At 41.4% G+C, this 23,408-nt stretch overlaps 1 protein-coding gene and 1 long non-coding RNA gene across 2 annotated transcripts in view; one reads left to right on the forward strand and one right to left on the reverse strand.

Annotated features, from left to right (window-relative positions):
- The window catches only part of CPNE4 (copine 4), a 184,844-nt gene that overhangs the window by 117,355 nt on the left and 44,081 nt on the right, over positions 1 to 23,408 (forward strand). The window contains exon 6 of the mRNA XM_040965210.1: positions 2,437 to 2,526. Coding sequence (XP_040821144.1) covers positions 2,437 to 2,526 — 90 coding nt within the window. The remainder of the gene's footprint in view (positions 1 to 2,436; positions 2,527 to 23,408) is intronic.
- Positions 5,806 to 14,139, reverse strand: LOC121146000. The gene is made up of 4 exons (XR_005882138.1): positions 14,050 to 14,139; positions 12,229 to 12,233; positions 6,314 to 6,321; positions 5,806 to 5,817 (listed from the first exon to the last, which is right to left on the reverse strand). It is a non-coding gene; the product is annotated as an uncharacterized LOC121146000 (long non-coding RNA).

Raw genomic sequence — 23,408 nt, forward strand, 5'->3', positions numbered from 1 at the left:
TAAGTATAAAGCATTGAGGCAATGTATATACATTATTTTATTTCTCACAGTACTTTGGCATAGCTAGTATGTCCAGCATTTTGCAAATGAAAGTGAACTTTAGGTAGAGCTGCTGGATCTCGTTGTTAGAAAAAGATGGACTTGACATTTGAATTGAGGTGGTTGCTGTTGGAAAGCCAGTCACTTACACAGGGAAACTCAATGCACTGTGCAGATGTCAGTCCTGCTACACAGCAAGCACTCCCCTGGCTCAACAAGCACAGAGCCCATCTGTGTCTCCTCCTGCCCTTCCCCTGCTTTCTCCCTGTAGCCCCAACCTTAACTTCTCACTTCCTTCAGCACTTACCTACCACCACATACCCATTAAACAGCCAACCCAAATCTGTGTTTCATACTTTATTTCACTCCCCAACTAGTGCAAGAGGGATTTCTGTAAGGGTGAGAAGGGTATTGACACAGCCATGAAGAATGACGTCAAGCCCATACAAGTCCGTACTGTACTTATGTGTTCATGTCATGGTTAAAACAAAAGTCGCCTCCGTAACTGTCACAGGAGGATGCTGAGGGTGGAGGGTTCACATGTGCCACACGCAGTCCTGTTCCACTTTGCTGAACTAACAGTAGTAGCTGGCATGGTGAAACTTTACTTTCCATTCTGGAAGTAGATGTGACAGCCATAATCATGGGCGGGCCATTTTTGGATATCATTTGGCACAGAGTTCGTATCTAATAAAATGTGTTGTTAAAAAATGAATAGGCGAATGGAATTGAGCATAAACAACATACCCACAATATGCTGTAAAACTTAACAGTGCAATAAATCAGAGGGTAGCCAGCTTGGAGTCTCGAACATGAGAACTTTTGCATGAAATACATTTCTTTTAAGGAGCCCCTGAAGTAGTGTTCGTTTGTATGTTGCTCAAGTCCTTGAATAAAGACTTTAAGCAGAGAAAAAGGGTGCAGTGATGTAATGGGGTTTCTCCCATTCTCCTTCCCTCCTTTGCACTTGACAGCAACCCCTTTCCCAACATTAACTCTCCTGATAAACCCTCCTATTCTCCATGAATCACTAAAATGCCCCTTTATAGCCTGGTGCTAAAGGGTTCCTGGAGCCCCAAGAAATGTGACTAGAAGTTTTTCAGTGAGCTAAAGAGCTTGACACTGATTTTTCCTCCTGCTTTCTCAGTAGAAAAACAAATGCTAGGCAGCATTCTTCTCTTGGCAGAAACATGCACATACATTCTCTCTCTCGCACACACATTTTCTCTCTCTCTCTCTCTCTCTCTCTCTCTCTCACACACACACACACACACACACGCACACACACACACACACACACACACACAAATTTTAATACCAAGGAAGATATGTAATTGAAATCTTGATCTGATATTGAGTTTTTCAAAACTGTTATAATGAAACGTTCTTACTTCCACACGTTTTCACTAAAGAGTGAAAAACTTAACCCAGTTTTATTTAATCTTCCTTTCCACTGTCACTGTAGTCATCTGTAGAAAATCAGAGCAGAAAATAAGAGACACAGAAGCATTATTTCTGTGTTTTCCTGCATTAAAATAAATGCAATAACATCTAATTAATCCTGTGGATAATTCATAATTATATTAAGGAATCTAGCAGAAGAGGAAATCACTCATAAAGTCTTCAAGTTAGTTGGAGAGAGATTTCTTTTAAAAAAAAGAAACCTGAGACTTCCACTAGGTAAAAACTTCACAGGAAGAAAAATCAATGCGGCAAATTATGTGTGTTCTTTAATGCAGGCATTCTCAGTCTCAAATTTCAGAATCATCTAGGGTCCCACCTCCAGAATGTCTGTCAGTAGGTCTGGAGGAAGCCTAAATGTGAGTGTTTCGAACAAGTTCCCAAGTGACAGGGCTCCTGCTGCTCCAAGGAGCCACAGGTTGGGAACTTTTGTCCCCAAACCTGCAGTCCTGTGCAAGATGCTGAGTAGCTACTTGTACATTCTGAACCAGACTGAATGCCTTAAGCCATAATGATTTCAAGAACACACTTGATGCAGATGAACTCTTAGGAAAAATTTACATCTGCTGATTCCAAAAGAAAGGGGTTTGTACCGTGGGACTAATCGTCCTACAAAACTGGGGGTTCTTGATCAAAGACCAGAGAATAGGCTGACTGTAACCGCAGCTCTTCTGACACGAATGGGATGACAGTCAGTATTCAGATGCTGGACAATAGTTTTGTCATTATCCATGGAACAGCAGCCATGAAGACGACTATCAGAGGTGTGCTTAATGGGCATCTATGAAGGATTTTCTATTTCAACATCTCATGATGGCACGTGTTTCAGAGATCCTCCTTTAGCTCCTTGGCAATGAGTTCTCACACCGTTATTATGTTGAGATGTAGGAATGCTAGTCATTGCCTCCACGCTCACGGTTCCTGTCTCTTTCCCAGGTGGTAATGAACAACTTAAGCCCAGCCTGGAAGTCGTTCAAAGTGTCAGTAAACTCGCTGTGCAGTGGAGATCCAGACCGCCGGCTGAAGGTCAGAAATCGGTGTCCGAGAAATGCAATTTTAAAGTGTATTTGACCCTCCTCCTTCTCTCTGAACACTGGTGAACCATTCAGCCACCTCTCACCTTGTAGCATCTTGAAAGAAACTGATGCCGTTGCTTCTGCTGGAGCCACTGAAGCTCCTGTGGTAGCCAACAACGAATCCTACTTGTGTTATGTCAAGGGACAAACCCCACAACTGCTCAGAAACAAGACTTTGGAACTAAGTTTAGAGTACAATCAATAGTTAAATATTGTCGTATCGGTTAGCGTCTGTTGCGTAATAGTCTATTCCAAGGTCCAGTGCCTTAAAACAACAACCATCTCTTAATCCACTGCATGAATTGGTAAATTGGCTGGGGCTGATTTGGGAGTTCTTAGATGATCTGACTTGCATGCCTTCAGGACTTTGTGTTCGTCTCATCTCATGTGCAAGGTGACTTTGCTTTTGTTGGGTGGCTTGCTAACATCCAGAATGAGTGGGCTGCTTAGGTCATAAGGTTCACATCACCTAGCAGGTTGACTGGCGTCTGTGTACATCATGACCTAAGAACGGGAAGATAGAAGCTGAAAAGTCCTGATACAGACTGCCTTCCTGCACATGGCTTTTACAGGTTCTTGGGGTAAGGAGCACTTTTGGATGGAACAAGTTGCAAAGTATTGTCATTTTTTTTTCAATTGGTACAAAAGTTTTTGATCCTCAAGGGAATGTAGAGAAGGTGGGAATAGGGATGAATTGTGTTGGTTAGGCATCACCAAAGGCAGGCAACCAGCTGAATGACAAAAGTGACTCTGGGAGACGTTCCCTGTGGCTCATATCTGGAACCTCTCTCTATCAGTACCCCTCACATGACTCAGTAACTCCATGGAGACTGGTGCCTAAAACTCAAAAGCCAGTTGATTCATATGCAATGAGAAGCAGGCTCAGCAGTCACATCAGCTTCTCCAGGGCCTTTTCTTTCAGACAAACCACAAGAAACACAGTTGTCAGAAGGTGATTGTGATGGTGTGAAAACACGCAGGGAATCTAGCACCCGCCACAGCCATAGGAGTCATGGTTCATTAGGCAGATTAAAGAGGCGTGATGACCCTTCCCAGCTTCTCACACCCTAAGTTATTGAATGAGTAGTGACAATGTTTGCCTTTGTAGCTACGTTTCCCTAACTCCTTTGGCTGCGCAGACTTTCATCTGTTTGGGTGTAGTTCTTTTGATTTGTCAATGCTAACAAAAATAGGATCTCATCCGTTGGTTAGTCCCAGATTTTTGATAGTGATGAGATGTGTTTTTGCCTAATCCATCTGTGTTGGTCTTGCACTTAAACTCCCAGTGGAACGTTCTTGAGAGAACCATGTCTGATATCTCTTGTAAGAGCCAGGTGATGTCAAGCTTCAACCCCTCCTGGAAGCTTGCTTATGCCAGAATCACTGTTACTCATCATTTGGGCTCTCAAATGGATGCTCCTGTGCGAGACAGCTGAGAGCTCCAGCTTCAGACATGGAGTTCTGACCCCCATACCCTGAGCAGCACCATCCCAATCCCCAAGAGTTAAATGACGCCCTTTGGATCGGCAATATTCTTTATCCACAGGTGGATTTTACTGACAAAAGCAGTGTGTATCTGTAAGCGAATGGAGTAATTCTGGCCTTTTGAGTGTTCTGTGGTTGCAGAGGCACAAATGGGAGTAAAGGAGATGATGGATGGATGGAAGACAGAGACAGAAGGGAGGGAGAGAAAGAGGAGAGTAGGAAGAAACGGGGCAGGCATTTGGCTGAGCAGTTAGGATGTTGGCCGGAATGACACAAGTGTCTGGATACAACACCCATGTCCCACTTCAGGTTCGTGCTTCCCGTAGGAGGCAGCCATGATGGCTCGAGAACTTGGGCCCCTACCTTCCAGGTAGGGGACTAGACTGAATTCCCTGCGTCAGCAGCAGATCATTTGTTCTTTGCAGTGTGTACCTTCGGAGTGGAGCCATGTCTTCTCACTGCATGTCCAGATGATTAGAACAGTAGTGGTTCAGCCAGGACAGTGGCTGTGTCAAGAACTCAAGAACAGGAGGACAGGTGCTATGGCGGTCCATGAGAGTATCTGAAGCTTTCTGAAAGGAAGGATAGTGCACACCAGTGTGTCATCCTTTACTAGGCTACAGTGCCAGGGTTGTATGCACCTGCTTCCAATAAGGAGGTGCAGATTTTTTTCTGAAAAAGAGTAGACTTCCTGTATTGTCCTGTGTATAGTATTTAATATTTTGTTACAACACCTACTGTGTAATTCTCATTTGCCTGCCTCCCCAGAATGAGGTAGCCCCGCGATTCTGCCTGTGTGTGCAAAGTTCTGCCTCACTTCCTCTATACCTGCGTAAACATTAGAAAATATAGTAATTTGTAAAAAAAATCTTTGTCACATAGATTTTTACATATTATCAAACATTTGACAGATCCTTGTCCATTGGCACTTGATTTTCTTTAATTCTTATTTATTCTGGATCCACAAAAAACAGTAAGATTTTTCCTTTTGGGTATATTTATTTATTTTACATTCCTTCTTTAAGGGGTAAAAACAATATTCAAATAACATTTTTTATAAATTTTTGAAACTATTTATTATGGAGATTTTAAACACAGATGAAAATACATAGATGATACAGTGGCCCCATAGCCATCACACAGCTTCAGCAATTACTAACTTATGGCCAATTTTATTTCATTCAATCCCCCAGTTACCTATTTTCCCACACTCTCCCTGCTACTGGATCATTTAGAAGCAAATCACAGACCAGGGCCATTTATTCTCTGGATCCATGACACTTTAGAAATAAATGAAAATGTCTAATTTCTTTGAAACTTAGGAGAAAAAAATGAAATTTTAAGATGGAATAGAATATTTTTTTCTAACATCAGAAAACACTGCGATTTTTTAGGACCATGAAAAATCTGTTTGATGGGAAGGTAGAAAAAGGAAAAGTACTTAGGTCAGTCAAAGACATCAGGTGGTCCAATATCAAACACTGAAACATCTCATCGACATATAACATTCATAAGAAATATAATTAATACATAACGTTTATTCTAGTCCAAAGGTGTTGAAAGCAACGCATTTTCCTTTCACAATACACACGTCTACAAATTTTTGGAAGACCTTCATACTTTACTAGGTGTAACTAATAAATAAGGAATCTTTCTAGAAGCATAACCACATAATTATGTTTATACCTAAGGATATAAACCATACTTCTTTAATACCGTGAAATAATCTGCCCGTATTCCCCTTATTCCTATTTAACTATTCTCTCACTTATTGGCAATTATTTGCTTGTTTTTAAACTTGAATTTAATCAAAATCATGCACTATATTTGATTGAGATGTGTAGTCTCCTTTCATCTCCCTAGGCCTTCTTTCCTCTTCATCCCCCTTTCCACCCTGCACTTTCTTTGATCAGGAAATTAGCGTTTTTTTGTCCTCTGGCATTTCTTGCATTCTGTGTCTCCTATAAACAGACAGTTGGGACTGGATCACATTCAGGGTCTGTTTTTTTGCAAGAATGCCTCTGGTATTATTAAGAATTCATGGATTTTTTGGGGGAGCACTTGAACATTTCAATCTTTTTCAGTTATTATTACTCCTTTGAAATCTTAAATTTTTCTGCATTTGATCAATGAAAACTCCTTCAAGTTGGAGCTTGAATTCTTTGGACATAAACTTGGAAAGATTTAATGATTTCCTTGCTCTCTGAAATTCATCAGTGTGGACATTTTGGGATTCCTTTTTCCCAGAACACAAAAGTTTCTGTGATTCAGAGTCTTGGCTTACGTCTCTTGAAATTAACAGTAAACCTCCAGCTAACAGATCTGTCAGATTCACTTGTTTCATGTTGCTTTCACCTTTCAGGAATTTTTACATTTAATTTTGATATATAATTGTAGAAAATGCTTGCATAATTCTAACATCCAAACTACAAAATGAGGTATTTCAGAAAAGTTTAGCTCGGACTCTTGTCCCTTCCACTGTTCAACCTTTTCCCTTGCCTGCAGACCTGGCTGGCGTTGAACAACCCTGCCATTTCTGTCTTCCTGAAGGTTTTCTTGGTGATTTTGTGTTTTGAGCTACTTGACAGCACCACAACATGCTGAACTATCACCTGGAGTATTTAAATTTTTGAGGAGATTTAGGGTTATATTCATGGTCCAGTTTTATGGAATGATCTTTGATTTCTATGTCAAATTAGAGTTTCTGATTCCCTTATCTAAATCATAGTTTCATGTACTTCCAATTCCACTGAGAGGTTAGAACCATCATAGTCATTTCACAGACAAAGAAACACCCGTGTTGCCAAGTGCCAAGAGCCGTGCTCCTCAGAGGTGTTGTGCTGCCTCTGGTCTATGCTTTTATACTGATGACTCATCCTGCCAAGCATAGCCCTTTACTCTTTCAAAAAGGTTTAATTTGCCATCATTCTAACGTTTTAAGAGATGCAAGGTTCATGTAGGTGTACCTTGTTTTGTAAAGTCTGAAATGCTATCAATTTAATGTACTACTAAGGAAGGAATTCTCAATAAAACTATAATGCAGTGCTGTCTTATTATTACAGGAGCACAGTTCTTTAACAACAAACACAACTCTTATTATTACAGGAGCACAGTCCTTTAACAATAAACACAAATCCAATACTTTCTGTTTAAGCACATCATTGCATTGTAGGTATAGGCAATGGTAGTTAGTCTACTATCCTATTGTCAAAGTATATTTAACATTCTCCTTGAGAGCTTTCCTTTTATTTGGGAGTAGAAATTCATACTGCAATCAATCTTCACTTTCTGGCGTGCTAGTCTCCATTATGGTTCATCTATACATTTTTCTTTTGGGATTGGTTTATTTCAGTGAGCATAATGGTCCCCAGTTGGGATCAGTGGTAGAATTTCATTCTTCTTAATGGCTGAGTAGTATTCCAGGGAGTAGATGTACCAGTTTCTTTATCTATTGCTCCTTTGATGGGCATCTGGGTTGTTTCCATGTCTTTGCTATTGTATATTATTCTGCTGTCAATATAAGGTTGTAACTTACTTTTTCTATACAGACTTTGCATCCTTTGGATACATTCCCAGGAGTGAGATAACTGGGTTATATGATAGATCAATCTTCAGTTGTCTGTGCACAATCCATACTGACTTCTGTAGTGGCTGTACTAGCCTACATTTCCATCAGTGGAGTAGAATACCTTTCTCCTACATCCATGCCAGCAGGCATTGTTAATCTTTACCTGTTTATTTACAGGGTCATTTGTTTTGCTGTTGTTGAGCTTATGAAGCTCTTTGTAAATCCTGGATACTAGTCCCCTGTTGGTTGTGTAGTATGCAGATTTTCTCCCATTCTGTTGCTTGCTTTTTTACTTTCTTAATTGTTTCCTTTGCCGCACAGAAGCTTCTGAGTGTGATGGAATCCCAGTTGTTTATTTTGGCTTAGACTGCCTGTGTTTTTGGTGACTTTTCTAAGAAGTCTTTACAAATGCCAAAGTCTTGTAGAGTGCTTCCCGTGTTTTCCTGTAATAGTTCTGTGGTTTCTGGGTACAGATTTATTTCTTGATTCATTTATAGCTGATTTTTGTATGAGGTGAGGGTCTTGTTTCTTACTTTTGTAAGCTGCTATCCAATTGTCCCAACAGCATTTATTAAAGAGACCAACTTTTCCCTTGGTTATTTCCAGTTCTCCTATCAAAGATGAGTTGTCTGTACATGTGTGGGCTCACTTCTGGGGTTTCTATGCTGTTCCACTGATCTTCTCTGTTTCTGTACAGACCGTTTTTGTGACCACTGCCCTGTAGTATATCCTGAGGTCTGGAACTGCGATTCCCCCAGCTTGATTTGTATCCTTCAGAACAGTTTTGGCTATTCATGGTCTCTTGTGTTTCCAGGTGAATTTTTGTATAATGTTTTGTATTTGTGAAAAGAATGTTGTTGGGTTTTTTGATTAAGATTGAGTTGAATCTGCCTATTACTTTTGATACTTTCTATACAAATGCACAGTCTTTGCTTCAGACTGTCTGAGGCAGACTGACACACTGTTGCCAAATGGATTTGACTCCTCAAGCATGTTCTTCGCCTTTATTCCCTCCCTGTGCAGCTCTTGATGCCTGTGTCCCCACCTGCGTGTCCACTAACGTGTTTCCGATCCTTCAGGCTTAGGTGCCATGTGTTTTACTTTGCTTTGCTTCTTGATTTTGGCTGTTGGTTTTGTTTGTTTGTTCTTCTGCTTCTCCGTGCTGATTTGCTCTAACAAAGCTTTGGTTTCCAAGCCTTAAAAACAGCACTAGATCAGCTCTATAATTTCTCCAAACTCATAAAAGATGCTTAAATCATTAGTTACCACATGGGTTACATCAACATTTCCTGAATTCTTGTACAAAGCACAGACAGTTGGAATTGAATAACCTGTTATTTAGCTAGAAATTCCTGTAATAATGAATTTGATGTCCTCAGGCAGTTGGAAACAATTTCACTTCCCTTTATGCCTGCTTTATAATTCTAAGGAGCCAAGAAACCCTTGGTCCTCTTAGGTCTTCTGGAGATTTCTATGATTCAAATGCTTCCTTTACTGCCTGCTGGTTTTGTGCTAAATATCCCAGAACTTACCTCAGAATTGCAGACTCACTGAGATACCTCTAAATTGCATCTGCAGTGCAAAACTTCTGGACTCTGCGTATGTTCCTGAGCCCAGGAGGATGCCTCTACAGGGACTTGTAATCAATATTGCAGCACAGAAAAGCAGTGCCAATTGAACTAGTGTTAAATCGTACAGGAATCAAGGAAGTTTCTGAGTTAAGAGAAAAACCACACATTTTCTTAATGTGAACTGTTTTTCCTTTTCTATTAGTGCTGTTCCTTTATTTTGCAGATGAGGAATTCAAGCCTCTGTATTTTACTAATTTGCTTTAAATGACAAACTAAGTTTAGCATTGCCGTAGTTTGTACCTGGTCTCTCATGCTCCATGGTTCTTGATCTTAACTATTTAAAGACAACAAATAGTCACTAAACACTCACTAAGCATCAATACTGTCCTGGAAACTTTACCTGAATTTTATTATTGAATTCTATAATGAGCCTAAATTAAACAATGCTTCAGTAGCAAAGAGCCACCTTGGGATAGATTATTACTGCTTACTCCTACCACAAAGAGAAAACTTCAGATCAATGCCTTCTCCTTCTTGAAGTGACTCAAGGACCCTGATTGCTTCTACATGGTGACTCATCCATACACAAGAGCTTCAGTTTTATTTTCACCCAAGGGGTAGAAGAGGAAGCATTATGGAGAAGGCCCTCTCCAAAAATTGTCATCGCAAACAATATTTGTTGTTGCTGCTGATAATCCAATATAGAGTACTCAGTTGCATAACCACAAGGGAAACTGAGAGGTGTGTATAGTTGGGTGCTAACAAAAAGAAGAGAATTGGATATCTGGTGGCGAGCTCGCTGACATTTCCCTAGGTCGTGCTCCTCCTGTCCCAGCTCAGAGAGGTGAAATAACATGCGAGGTGCATAACCCAGTTAAGACTGACTCTCTGTAGAACTTGATCTGCAAACGTGTTGTTATAACAGGAATATTTCATATCTGTGCTGTCAGAAGAGTATTCATTCCCATATGTGCCAGAGCAGTCCCCTTCCAACCTCTCCTTTCTTTCTCTTGATGCTGGTTTTCTATTTTTACTCCTTCATTGTGGGTATCCCATAGCATTTTATCCAAATAATTCCATCTTCTCTATCTACCAAGAAGAAAATTGTACCCTCTGTGTGGCCAACCTCCGCTGCCACTGAGCCCTCCTCTGCCCAGTGTTGAATGACCCTAAAGAAGCTCGAGGGCATCAACAGCTTTTTCAATGTCAAGATACTTTTTCATCAGTGATAAGGTTTGATTTCCGCACTATCAAAAAATGAGCAGACTTTGCAAAGTAAGTGCTATTTTGTTTGTTCCAGAAAATTAGGCAAGCTCATCTTAAAAAAAAAAAATCTTGGGAATTAGTGCAGTTTTTGTGGGAAAGATGAAAACATCTTGGAGATGGATCATCATAATTATTGCACAACAATGTGAAAATGCACACGGAGCTTTACATTTTAAAACCTCTGATAAACTTTGTGTTATCTATATTATAATAAGAAACTAAATTAAGAAAAATCTTCTTATAAACGTGACCACCTGACATTCAGGGACCTCTCATTGCCACCTAGTCGTGGCTTTCCTCTTTCAGATGGCTCTTCATCTCCTAGCAGCCCGGCTTGAGAGTATTGGTGCTCCATTCCAGTTCACGGGTCTCTGCCTTTTGGAAACTTTTCTGTGAGAGGGGAACGGTCTTTCTGGCCCAACTGTTAGGAGCTGAGAGGACAAAACAGTTGGCATCGCCTGACCAAAACATTGTGTTGAAAACACTGTCCATGGCCATGCTCTACTTCGGCTAGTTTAAAAAAAAATGCTTTTGAAGCAATTACCTGTAGAAAATACTTGGCAATTATGAACTCAGAGCACTGAATGAGTGCTAATCAGTACCCTGGTGAGCTCTCTTTTCTTTTGAATGTGCACGTCCCCACTAGATAGAATATCCACATAAGCAAATTATAATCATTGTGAGCTAGAGCAGTTTCCTTACATTATTTCACCTCTGAATCGCCCAACACTGCAATGAAGATGGACAACGAACCAGGCTCTGAAGATGCTGAAGGATGCTTAAGGATGAAGGAAAGCAGTGCTCCCCATTGCAGTTTTGTGGAATGACTGCAACAGACAGAAGTCAAGCCATGACATGTAATGCTGGCTTTGCTGATTGCTGTTATTTGGATTTACTTATTTACACCTCATTTTGTTACACCATGTTGTTAACCCTGAAACTGAAAAAAAAGTATCTCACAATCTCAATTTTTTGGTTTATCTCTGCCCATTTGGAATGTAATTAGAATCTAGGCTTGTCAACAGGAAGACATCCCAAGACACCTTTGCAGTGACTCAACTTCTGTAGGGCATTCAGGCTCTCTCCCACGTTTTTCAACAGTTAGTAGAAATATTGTTTGAGAAAGTAAAGAGCATCACCTGCTGCCATCCTGAATGTTTTTCCTGGAATTTATTTATGGTAGAATCATCAAATAAAACTTGAAGAAAGCTGCTCTTGGGATGAGCGTTGATCTTTTTTTGAGAGTCCTTGAAGTCAGGCGAAATGGCCTTTTGGACGTCTGCTGGGGTAAGCCTATTGGCCTCCTTCTCAGGAGGTAGAAGAGGCATTAGTATCCACTTGTGAGATCTTCACCTCGTGCAAGATGCTTGAACTTCCAAAAACAGCTGAAGAAAGTCACAATTTGCCCATGTGCAGCCCACAAGACTAATACCCAGGGAGAACAGGTCAATCCACCTCATAACAAGTGAAGTCTTTGCTCTGTGAGGACACCCTCTTCTTTCTTAGGACCTTGAACTCATTACAAAGGAGCACAAATGCATTTGGACTAGCTCGAGCAGAAGAACGTTGGTGATCACCACCCTGGCTGTGCCGTGCGGAGGGCTGCACATGCTGGGCAGCTCCCACCGGGATTCTCCTCCACCCCATCTGGTCCCCAACTTTGTCCATGCACCCAAACCAAAAGAGACCTGAAAACCTGACTCGTGGAGAAGACAGATGACTAAGTCAGGATTTAATAACAATATTAACAAATTAATTTGACAAAAACTGTACTTCCTGTGCTTCATATAAGAAACATTTTCCCTGATATTTAAGCACTGATGAAGAAGAACTGGCAACCAAAATGTCACTTGGTGAGAAGGGAAAGATCAAGACCAGGGTGTATGTGAAATCGGGCAAGAGTCTACTTTGGTCAGCTGTTCTGCTTCAACGACCAGGGACCTGCAGAGTCTCGTTAAGTTGACAAAGTACCTACTCTTTTTTTTTTTCTTCTTTTCATTTTTTTATTTTATTTTTGACAGTCTCTACATAGTTAATTAGGGCACAAAAGTTCAAGAGCTACAGGAAAGTGGGCCAAGTCTATCATTTCCACATTTTTTTCCTATATTTGGGGTGAAGGGGGAGGTAAAGGGAGAAGCCCCACCCAGTCTCCCACCCACTCTAGGTCCCCAATGTGGCGCATGCTCCGAGGGTCTTGCTCAGCTGGTTTTGATAGTACAGCAATTATGAATTGCTGCCAGTGTCGCCATTCCAAGCACAATGGGGTCGCTGAGGATTCCTCTGATTGACAGTTAAACCTACATCTAGCATGTTGTTGTTGATTGCTCCCACTCCCTAGCATGCTTGATTGCACTGGCTTTAAATCTCCCTGGGACTGAGTGAAACCACTAAAGGGACTTGTCAGAGAGTGTCACCTTCAGCTCATCTCCCCTGGAGACCAGCAGACCCTCTGCTCAAGCTCTCACACCATTCACTCACCCAAGCCAGCTCCACTGCTGAAACTGACTCTTGAATGAGTATAACTGACTCTTGAACGGTGCTGGCCCACCATTCAGCCCTGGAGAATCGTTGATCTAGAAACAGTAGTCACATTGCTCAGCACAGGTTTCACCCACCTCCACCGTAGAATCAGTCTGCAGCCACTGTTTCTTTCCACACCTAGCTTTTATCTGCCCACTTCTCTCTAATCTGCTGTGTTACTCAAAGACTCTTCCTTCCCCCAGCTCATCATTGACACAAATACTCCAAAGCCAGGAGAAAGCCAATCAGGCATCCTCCCTCAGAGTTTCTGAAGTGGGGAGCTGGCTGGTGTATTGTGGGTTGTTTAGCAGCATTCTTGTACCTTGTAAGACATTTAGCGAGCCACTACGCATTAACTGTGAGTGGTATTCCCAAGTTGCTACACCCCAGAATGTCTCCAGACACTATCAGATGCACCCTAGGGGACAAAATCGCTTCTGCTTGAAAACCACTATGTTTCATTTCTTCTTTTTTTGAGAATTCAGGATGAAATTATTAGAATCCTTCCATTTTGTCCAGTTTACAGAATTCAAAATTATGGCCATCAAAATACCATTGTGTTGTGTCTGAAACTAATCCGTGGTTGGCAGGAAGCAGTGCTGCTTCTGGGAGAGTCTGAGCAATAGTTAACATTAGGTGAGACTGTCATCCTTAAGAAGGGAAGGAAAGATGCTGTGTGCATGCCCGGTTGGATGGCAGAACCAAAAGGATGACTTTTAGCTTTGGATGTATAGTAGAATCATCTTTGGAATTCCCACAATGTATTGATTTTGGAGCTGGCTTTGTGGTGCAGTGATTTCAGCTGGAACTGACAACACTGGCATCATTTCAGAGTGCTGATGCTGCTCTGCCTGTGATCCAGCTCCCTGCTCGTGTGCCTGAGAAGGCAGCAGCTGATAGGTCAAGTATCCTGCCATTCAATGGCATGATGGAGTCTCAGGCTCCTAGCTTCGCCCTGGAGAAAGAGAGATGTGTAATTTGTATATTATATATTAACTTCCTATTAATATCACGTTATATTAAATAGCAGAATGATGGACTTAATGACTGTTGTTTGAAGAACTGTACTATTGTAATAATAGAGGGGAAATCAGTGGAGGGGAGAAAATTTGGGGAGCGGGAAGTAGAAAGTCCAGAGCCTACGGAACTGTATCATAAAATCATAAAGCTATTTATTTTTAGAGTTGTTTTAATTCTAACCTAACACTGTTACATTGGCAACAAGAAAAAAAAACGCTTGTTTAAAATTCTCACACTCATTTTTAGTATCTGCCAGTTTGTTATATTCACTTACACCTTTTTAATTCCTACTTGAAAAATCAAAACTGAAATTATTTTAAACACCCAAAGGAATTTCCTGGTACTGAGCAAAGATATTCTATTTTTGTTTAGCGACATTGTGCGAAGTTAGGGAACAGACTGTGGGTCAGTTTGGCTCATCGCCTCTTAAATTACAGTGTCTGTTTAGGCGAACAGCAACTAGAAGATAGAGCAGGTAATTCCTGACGCGAATTCAGGCAGACAGGGGAGACTGCTATCCTCCTATATTTTAACTTATTCTCTAAGACAATCTACCCTGCACCATATTTCTGCGTCGTTCACTCTGTCGTCACAGCGATGCTGTATTTGGCACTGCGGTTGCAGCATCTCACACCCATGCAAAACGTGAGGCCAAGGAGATCAGCAGCTCTCCTCTCCCACTGGGTTTAGAGTTAACAACACTCATTGTGCAGGAAGGAAGATGCCATAAAGGAAGCCTGCAGGAGTTCTGAATCCCAGCACGAGCTATGGACAACAGCACTGGGACTGGAAGCCTAGGACTTCCTAAAACTGTGTGGTAGAGTGTCTGGAATGAATCCAGATACCTCATCTTCCCACTTGGAAACCTGAAAACCAGAGAGGAGAAATGACTTGCCCTAGATGACATGGCTCATTAGAGGCCTAATCAGTACTCGAATCTGAACTAACAGAGGGCCCAAGTGATGAATCAATCAGAAAACTCAAGGTGACTACCAGAGAACTAGCAGCCAATTGATCGAAGAAAAAGTCAGTTGGGACTCTGGATCAGTGGTCCCTGGAATGTCTCAGGAGGCAAGCTGCATGTGTCAGGAGCACCAGCTTTGAAGTCTTTGTCGCTGTACCAGATGACCCTCACTTATCTCCTTGAACAGCCTCGCCAGGGGTTCAAGCATTGCCAAGCCGCATGCACTGTTCTCAACCAGATTGGAGTCTCATGATTGCTGGGGTGCCTCCCCTAAGAAGGAGCACAGCTGGGTTAGGCAGAGAAGGAAGACTGAGACATCAAGACACCTTGCCAGTTTCTAGCCACTGTCATCCTTCCCAACAATCCTTGAGGGTAGATATTGTCATTGTCATTTTATTTAGAAAATATCCAGATAAGCAAACAACAAGTTAGAGTTAAGAATCAATTCTGGGCCTCCCGACTCCAGACAGTATGCTTTCGCACCACAAACCCATTCTCCTCAACGAGCTTCCCACTAATCTGACCACATGCCTCTATCTTTTTATCCAAGGTCTATTTTCTGGACATTAGATGGAACCGTGGGAAAGAAGAGGCGTGGCAGTGCGGGTGATGGTGAAGAGTAGGCAAGGTGGGGGAGTCTGATATGATTATCAGATTCACTTCCTCCCACCTATTTCCTGCCCTCTTCTCCTCCAGCAGGTGTGGAGTTCTTGGAGCATTCCTGGTGACTGGTTTGAGATGGATGCCAGTGTTGGTTTGGCTGTGACTGTCCTTGGTGGAACTCTGTGTGCGTGTGCCTAGCTCCATGATGTCTACTACCTTGTTGGTACAGGAGAGGGTTTGTGAGGCCGTTTCCTGAGGACAAATTCGACCTTCTGAAATTTTCTGTTGTGTTTATCTGTAGAAAAGTTTCCCATGATTCACAGGACGGATTATTTCAGTGAAAGTTGTACCCCTCCCCATCCTAAAAACAAAAATCCATTTCCCTGTGGATTCACTTTACCAAGAGAAATATGTTACTGTGTAACATATCTGCCCTGCTTTTTAAATCTTGGGGCATCTCCATTTTAAAAGAACTGTAATGGGAACCCTTCAGAGACCTAGACTGAAACACAATGATTGAGTTCCTCTTCCTTCGCTTCTATTTGTTTATTGCTTCTCATCTCTTTATTCCCCAAGAACTTGTGCCCTGAGTGAATCATAGAGAGATTTGAACTACTCCCTGCACAGAGTAACCCTCACGTTAGACACTGAATTCCCTGCAAGCTTCCTGAGCCTCTCTTTAAAGTCTAGGAGCACGGTCTCCTCACAGTTCTGAAGTTCCTCTGTGTGACTCTGGGTAAGCAGCCTTCCTGTGCGTAAACTACATTGTCCACAAAACAAAGATAGCACCTGCTCCTACCAGCTTCGCTGTGAGAGTCAATAAAAAAGGTTTTCAGTCAATAAAAAGTCTAAAAAACACTTTTGATTTCTCAGAAGGGTATATTATTAAAGAAATGCTTTCTTAGCTGTTGGGGCCACATAGGGCAGTGAGAGGCATGCCACGAAGACCTTGGATGCTGAGATTTCAAAGAGTGAGAAATCAACTCTGGTTCCATACAAAAGCTGTGTATTAGAAACCTCGGATCTTTTTTAAATGGCTAGGACTCTATCCATTTAAAGGTAAGGTTCTTTACTAGATTATCATAATAGAGTGGGCATAGAACATCCTGCAGAATTGTTTCTAGGATTTAAAGAAGAAATGCAAGAAACACACCCAGTACATCCAAAGGCTCAAACACATGTACTAAGTCCCTTTCCTTAGATGTTAGGATAGAGTCATCATGCAAATGCTTCATTGACCAGACACCCACATGGTGTCAGACACGGGCGTTCTCAGTAGGGCCATTCCTGTGATGAGTGGCAGGGTTTCCAAGAAGAGGACAAGAGGTTCTCCTAAAACAGCTTCAATTTTCTATTCTCCCTCCTTCAGGCAGCCAGAGCTCAATGTTGCCAGTCCCTCTCTTGACAGTGGGCACCAAGAGCCGGCTCATCAGAGGTCTTTTCGGTGACACATCACTTGTACTCTCTTGTTGTGTTCATCCTTCTCTGAGAACTGTTGAGCCGTGGTTGAATTCTTGAAAGCTGGGCATAATCGCTGTTTCTTTGCTTTTGCTGATTAGTGGAAGGCAGCCAGACTTTAGATCGTACGCAGCCCATTTTACACTCACTGATGTTGTCCAGAGTCCACTGCATTCTTTGGCCTCTCCAAGTTCTGAAGGCCAGAGGTGGCACTGACTTGCCGGAGGCATGAGCCAAGGGCTGTGGTCTCCCAGCTTCTAGTGCTGGCAGGACTCTGCTCTCTGAATGGATGGTCTTTTCCACCATAACCATAAATGTGATGCACACCTAAAAACCAGACACAGAAAACTACCTAAGAAAATACCTATCAGCAAGTATGGAAGGGATTTTTATTTATTTTTCATTTTAAAATTTAATAGTTTTATCATTTTGCAATGCTCACCTCAATGTAGATGTTATATTCACATATATATACTATTTTTCTTGACAACAGACGTTAATTTCACAAAGTGAAGGATTCACTGTTGCCCTAATGTGAAGAAAGAGGGTATATTGTCACGTACATGTTATATGAGTGAAGCAATATTTATAACCAAGTAACAGATGATATGACTCTGCCTAGTTTTAGAGAAAATATATGATATTTTTTCTATCTGGGTCAGGCCAAGAGAACGGATTTTTTAGTGTCCCCCATTTTTATCATCAGGTGATTTCAGCTTATAAAATAGTGACATGGTCCCGGGGAATAGTCTGTAGAAACAAAGCCAGAGGCTCATGAAGCCTTCTGTGAATTTGCCCAGAACATTGCTCCAGTTCTATCTTCTCATCCTTTAAACTCCTTTCCTAAGTTACAAGGAATTGTCAGAGTCAAGAACAACAGCATTGAAGGATTTAATTATATTTACCTAATCTAAGCTATTCACTGGAGAATGGAGATAAGAAAATAATGACTATGAAATTAGAGAATATTATTGGCCACTTCACTAGAGACACGGGTCTAACTGTCCTTAGAATTATTGTATTAGCTGAAGTTCCTGCAAAATTAGATTGTAATAAATGAGTTTGATGACTTACTTTCCTCGTTGATTCTGATAACTGTACCAAACTGCCTATGGTACATATCATGTTCCTGGCCTATTCTTGCCTGTCTTTTCAAGCTATTGGCTGTCAGCTGATGTCTGGTCAAGTCTGTAGACATTGAAATGATGAACACTTTAGGACAAGATTTATGATACATTTCCTGATGTAAAAATCTCAAAGTTGTGTGTGTGTGAGGGAGAGAGAGAAGTAATCTACAAGTAATCTAATTTACTCTCAAACAAACTCAAGCTACCATTCTTTCTAGTGCAGTATAACCAGTGAAATTGCCTTTTTAAAAGGAGGTTCACTGTGCTCTGTCAGACAAAAATTGGGATAAAGAATCCTCAGATGTTGAAGCCAGGCACAGACCACAATCAGGGCTAGTACAAATACACAGGAAACATGCCCTGTGGCCCTGAGAGGCCCGAGACACCGTCCTCAGCTGATTTCATTAGGAAAGAGCAGGTTGGAATGTGGCGCACAGCTACATGCCATTTCTTGGCATCATTTCTCGGAGACATTTATGCTGATTTCGTAAGGATAAGTTTACATATTAGAAGGGTCAGTAGAGAAGGTTTCTTAAACCTGGCCAAGAGGTCTCTAACCCTCAGAGACACCAGCCAGAAGGTACCTGAGTTGGCAGCACCAACAGAGATCATGCCAAGGAAGTAGAGCTTCTCAGTCCAGTGGCGGTTCTACGCCAGTGTGTTCATCGCCATTGCCTTTAATCTTGGTTGTTAATTTGGTCCCATGCTGGATTTCCTGAGCATTGTACTTAGCCACAGGCACCTTCCTGTTCCACATGAAAGTTAACAGGCAGAACAGAGAAAAAGCAAACACAACCGCTTAATCAGCTGTATCCATTTCCTGTTACAGCTGTGACAAATTACCACTCAGTTGGTGACTTGGAAAATCCAACTTTATTATCTGGTAGTCAAAATCCAAAATTAGTCTCCCTAAGCTAAAATAAATGTTCAGAAGATTCTAAGGGAGAACCGATTTCCTTATCTTTTCCGGCCTCTGAAGTCTTCCCCCACTCTAACACGTGACCCCTGTCGGTAGTCACAGGCCTCTAACCTCTGCTTCTCACTTCACAATTTCTTCTCTGATTCTCAGAACTCTTGTGGATACATTAGGACTACATAATCTAGCTAATCCTCCTTTCTTAAAGTCATTTTTCACACCTACAAAATTCATCATGCCATGTATAGTAGCTTATTCACAAGTGCCGGGGATCAGCGTATGGATGCAGTTGAGGAATCAGCATTCTATACATGACGCCTCTCTGAGGATGAAAATATTAGCATTTATCTGACCTGCAAGTGTTGTATAACTCAGCACCCAAAGAACTCAAGAAAAGGGTTCCTTGTGCTGAAAGAAAAAAAAAGAAAGGATTTACCCTGACATAGATTTATGTCAATTTTAATGCCTTTGAAAACTTTGACATAGTTTCGTGTCCCGAGAAACTCTCTACTGAATAATTTTCTTGCAATATATCATCATCATTATGTTTTAAATTAGCCAAACAATTACAGTAATTTTTGTGTCCTGAAAACAGGGACATGATAGTTGGCTGCTCTCCCAGAAACACTTCTGCAATCCTTTGCAATGTGAATATTATGGAAATCATCAACATGGTGTAACTAGATCAGTACACCTGTGTGTTGCTATGTGTGCCCTGACTGAAGCTCTGGTAGGGTGCTCACAACCACGCTAATATAGCAGCATGCCCATTCATTACCTTTACCCTATTTAGATTAGGATTTTTTTGTGCAGTAGAGTTTTACAACCTACATAATTGACCATGAGTATGCTGTTCAGAGATTAAAGACTTTGCTTCCCCTGCACTCACAATTAAATCCTTTCAAGTCCACCTCCCTAATCCTCATCCCTCTGTGCTCCTCTACAACTTCATGTTTCTTATCCAAATATTGTGACATCATGCAGGATTTCTCCAAAGGACTAAAGAGTATTAGGTTAGGGTGTGTATTAAACATGCAGATTCAAAGACATTTCACTTAGAAAATCTGAGCTTTTCAGGACCTTGAAATCTACAGGCCTAATGAATACACCCAAATGATTTGTTATGATCAGCAAGGATGGGCAGTATTAACTCTTCCAATTCATGGACATGAAAGGTCCTCCCATTTCGTCTGTGTCTTCATCAGTTTTTTTTCCATAACTGTCTTACAATTTTCATTATATTAGTTTTCAACATCCTGGGTTAAACTCATCTCAAAGGTTTTAAAGTTATCGCGAATGTTATTACTCTTATAATTTCTTTTTCAATAATTTTGTTATTGTGGTATAGAAATGCTATTTTCTATGCGTTGATTTTGAATACCGCCGAATTTATCAGTTCTTGTTTCAAGCCTTCTGCAGAGGCTTTGGGTGTCTCTGTAGAGAATTACACTATCTGCACACAGGATCATTTTACTCCCTTCCTCCTATTTGTATGCCTTTTCCTTCTTCTGACTAATGGCTGTAGCTGAAACTTCCAGAACTATTTACGAGTGGCTAGAGTAGACATCCTAGTCTGGTTTCAGATCTTCATGCACATTCTTTGAGCTTTTCTCCATTCAGTATGATGTTGACTGTGGGCTCGTCATATATAGATTTATTATTGTGAAGGGGGAGAATAGTGGGAGGTACTCCCCGGTACTGATGACAGCACACATTATATCAGACCTTGCACAGGGGCTAGAACTTTCTCCATCCTTTCAAGATAATCTTGCCAAGGTGTAGGTCTAGCAAATCTCCCATTTTACCTAAAACTGTGCTCACTTCACCCACCTGACCCCAGTTTGTCTCCTGGCTGCTTGACCATTTGTCCTCCCATTGTCTTTCCATTTCCAGGTACCAGCTCCCCAGCCTTATCCATAAAGTTTCTGGTTCCCCTACCTGCTGCTCTATTTGTTATTCAAAGCTCGCTTCATAACACTTGCTGTGAAACCTTCACAGCATCTGTAACTTAACATCCCTCTGTATGTAAGATGACCCTTTAAACCCCAGGCTACACACAAACCCTTCCATTGGAGTCTCTCTGTTGCTCACTCATCCGTTGGTCATGTGCAATACAGTCCCCCCTTTCTTGGGTTCAGAGACTTCCTCTGCTTTCCCCACTCTAACCTTAGGTACTCCATGAGCCATATGGTTTGGTTAGATGTTCCAGGCACTGGAATATGTCTTCTCCAACAGATGTTCTATAGAACAGATTCTTGGAAGCTTAGAGCAAATGCACAGAAAATACATTCTGCCATAATTGAACTTTCTAAGAATATCTTAGAAATGCTGGAAAGAGGGCCCAGATACTGTAGAATGTACAGATGGAAAGCCTGAGGACTAGTATAGTTCTTAGAAGTAAGCAAGGAGAGAAGTTACATTTTCATGGTGGCCCCCATTAACAGTTCTGTATTGTATATTTCAGAATGTCCATATGTATGTCTAATTTTTTTCACCATAATGAAATCCAGCATTGGTGAGATCATAGCTATGTTTATTACACTAACTGAGTCTTTCCACAAGATCAAAAGAGTAAATTATTACCCCAGCAATTATTCTTAAAGACAAATTTTCAAGATACTGATTTTACCTTCAGTGTTACCCCGTCTGTGCTTTTAGTGTAAACGTTGCCTTCCCAGTCCCCTTCTATTTGTCTTACTCCAATCCTCCCCCAGTGTGTTCTGCCCCATGCCCTGATTGATAACCCAAATCTCCCACTATGGACCCCTTGAGAAGTTCCCTGCATCTCCAGTATTCATGGTGAACCCTATTCCAGTGTGACAGTTCTCACACCGTGACTTCACTCCCCACACACAGAACTTTAAGCTCTGGGAAAATGAATTTCATGCCTTCTAGTCTTTATGTCTTTATCATTTAGCATAGCATCTGTCACCAGGAAATGAATGAATGATTGGACTGGTGCTGGGTTAAAGATGACATCAAATCAAAGCCTCTGCAGGAAGTGGTTACAATAAAAAAAAGAATCCGAATGAAAACCTGGATCCCATGCAGCAAGTGGTTTGCTCAAAGTCATTCAAAGGAACCTTGCTTGCTATCCAGTGGAGACTTTGGCTTAATTTAAAGAGGATTCGTGTGTATACAAGTGTGCGCAGAGAACTGAAGATATAAGGATACCGGCCTTAAACATAAGCCTTTGTTATACAAGAAGCACAGGATATGTGGCATGGGGTGAACTGATGGCTGCATACTTGTATTGTAAATAGTAGTTCACAGTTAGTTTGCAAAATTGTTTTCAGATATATTGTGTATTGGAAAGGCATCTGATAAGAAGTAGAATATCTAGGTTTTCAAAAGGGTAACCTTAGCATCTTCATTTGTGAAGTACAAAACATCCTTACCGCTCTTTCTGCATTGTTGAGAAACCAATGTTGAGGGAATCAAATGACACAAGATATGTAACAGAACTGGAGCTATTGACCAAATAAGTGATTGAACAGGTCAGTAAGATAGCATTTGTACTACTTCTGAGCTAACAGCGGGTAGAGCAAAACTTTGAGAACACTGTATCCATGTGCAGTGTTGCGACATGACTTCCTCTCTCCCGACATCACTTTGCTTGCCTTTAAGAGCTAGAGTGGAACGTCTCACAGATTGCCATTGAATCTAAAATACTAAGATGTTTGTGACCAACCTAAAACAAAGAAGTTTGCTTTTCATGAATCAAAGCATGAAAAGCATTAGCCTCCCAAGCACCCTTGTCAGCATAGTGCCAAGGCCCCAAACCTCCAGCTCCACCTCATGTGGCACACAGTGGGTATATGGAACACACTGTTCCCTGACTCCACAGCTGGGCTGGCTGGCAGTGTGTCCCTAACCCTCATTATTCCTGGGGAAGCAGGACCATTGGACCAAAGCCTTACAGAGGTCAGCAGAGCAAATTATTTATAGATACAGCCTATCAAACGGTGTGTTCCTCCTTCTGATGTGAGCTGATCTCCCTGGCGCTCACTCTGCCTATCTCTTTTATGTTCAGTCTGCTCCTTAAAGCCTTGCGTTTTCATGCACCTTCAGTTCTGATGAATTCAAAGCTGTGCAGACATTGCTTTCTGATCCATCAGTAGCAAGGGATCAAGGGAGAGAGAGAGAATCACTGCCTGCTGTTTCTGTGGAGAAACCCTGAGCCCAGAGACCCAAAGATTGGAGAAAAAAGACATGCAATACTAGCTCTTTGCCAGATCTGCCAGTCGGGGGTTTTTGTAAGAGTTTATGTGGGTTACGCTGTTATGGTGCAAAAGAATTTGGGTTAGTTTGGGAAGGTTATGTAAGAATTTACC

Source organism: Ochotona curzoniae, unplaced genomic scaffold (assembly GCF_017591425.1).
Source record: "Ochotona curzoniae isolate NIBS_2020 unplaced genomic scaffold, NIBS_Ocur_1.0 contig_1302, whole genome shotgun sequence".
NCBI classification, from domain to species: Eukaryota; Metazoa; Chordata; class Mammalia; order Lagomorpha; family Ochotonidae; genus Ochotona; species Ochotona curzoniae.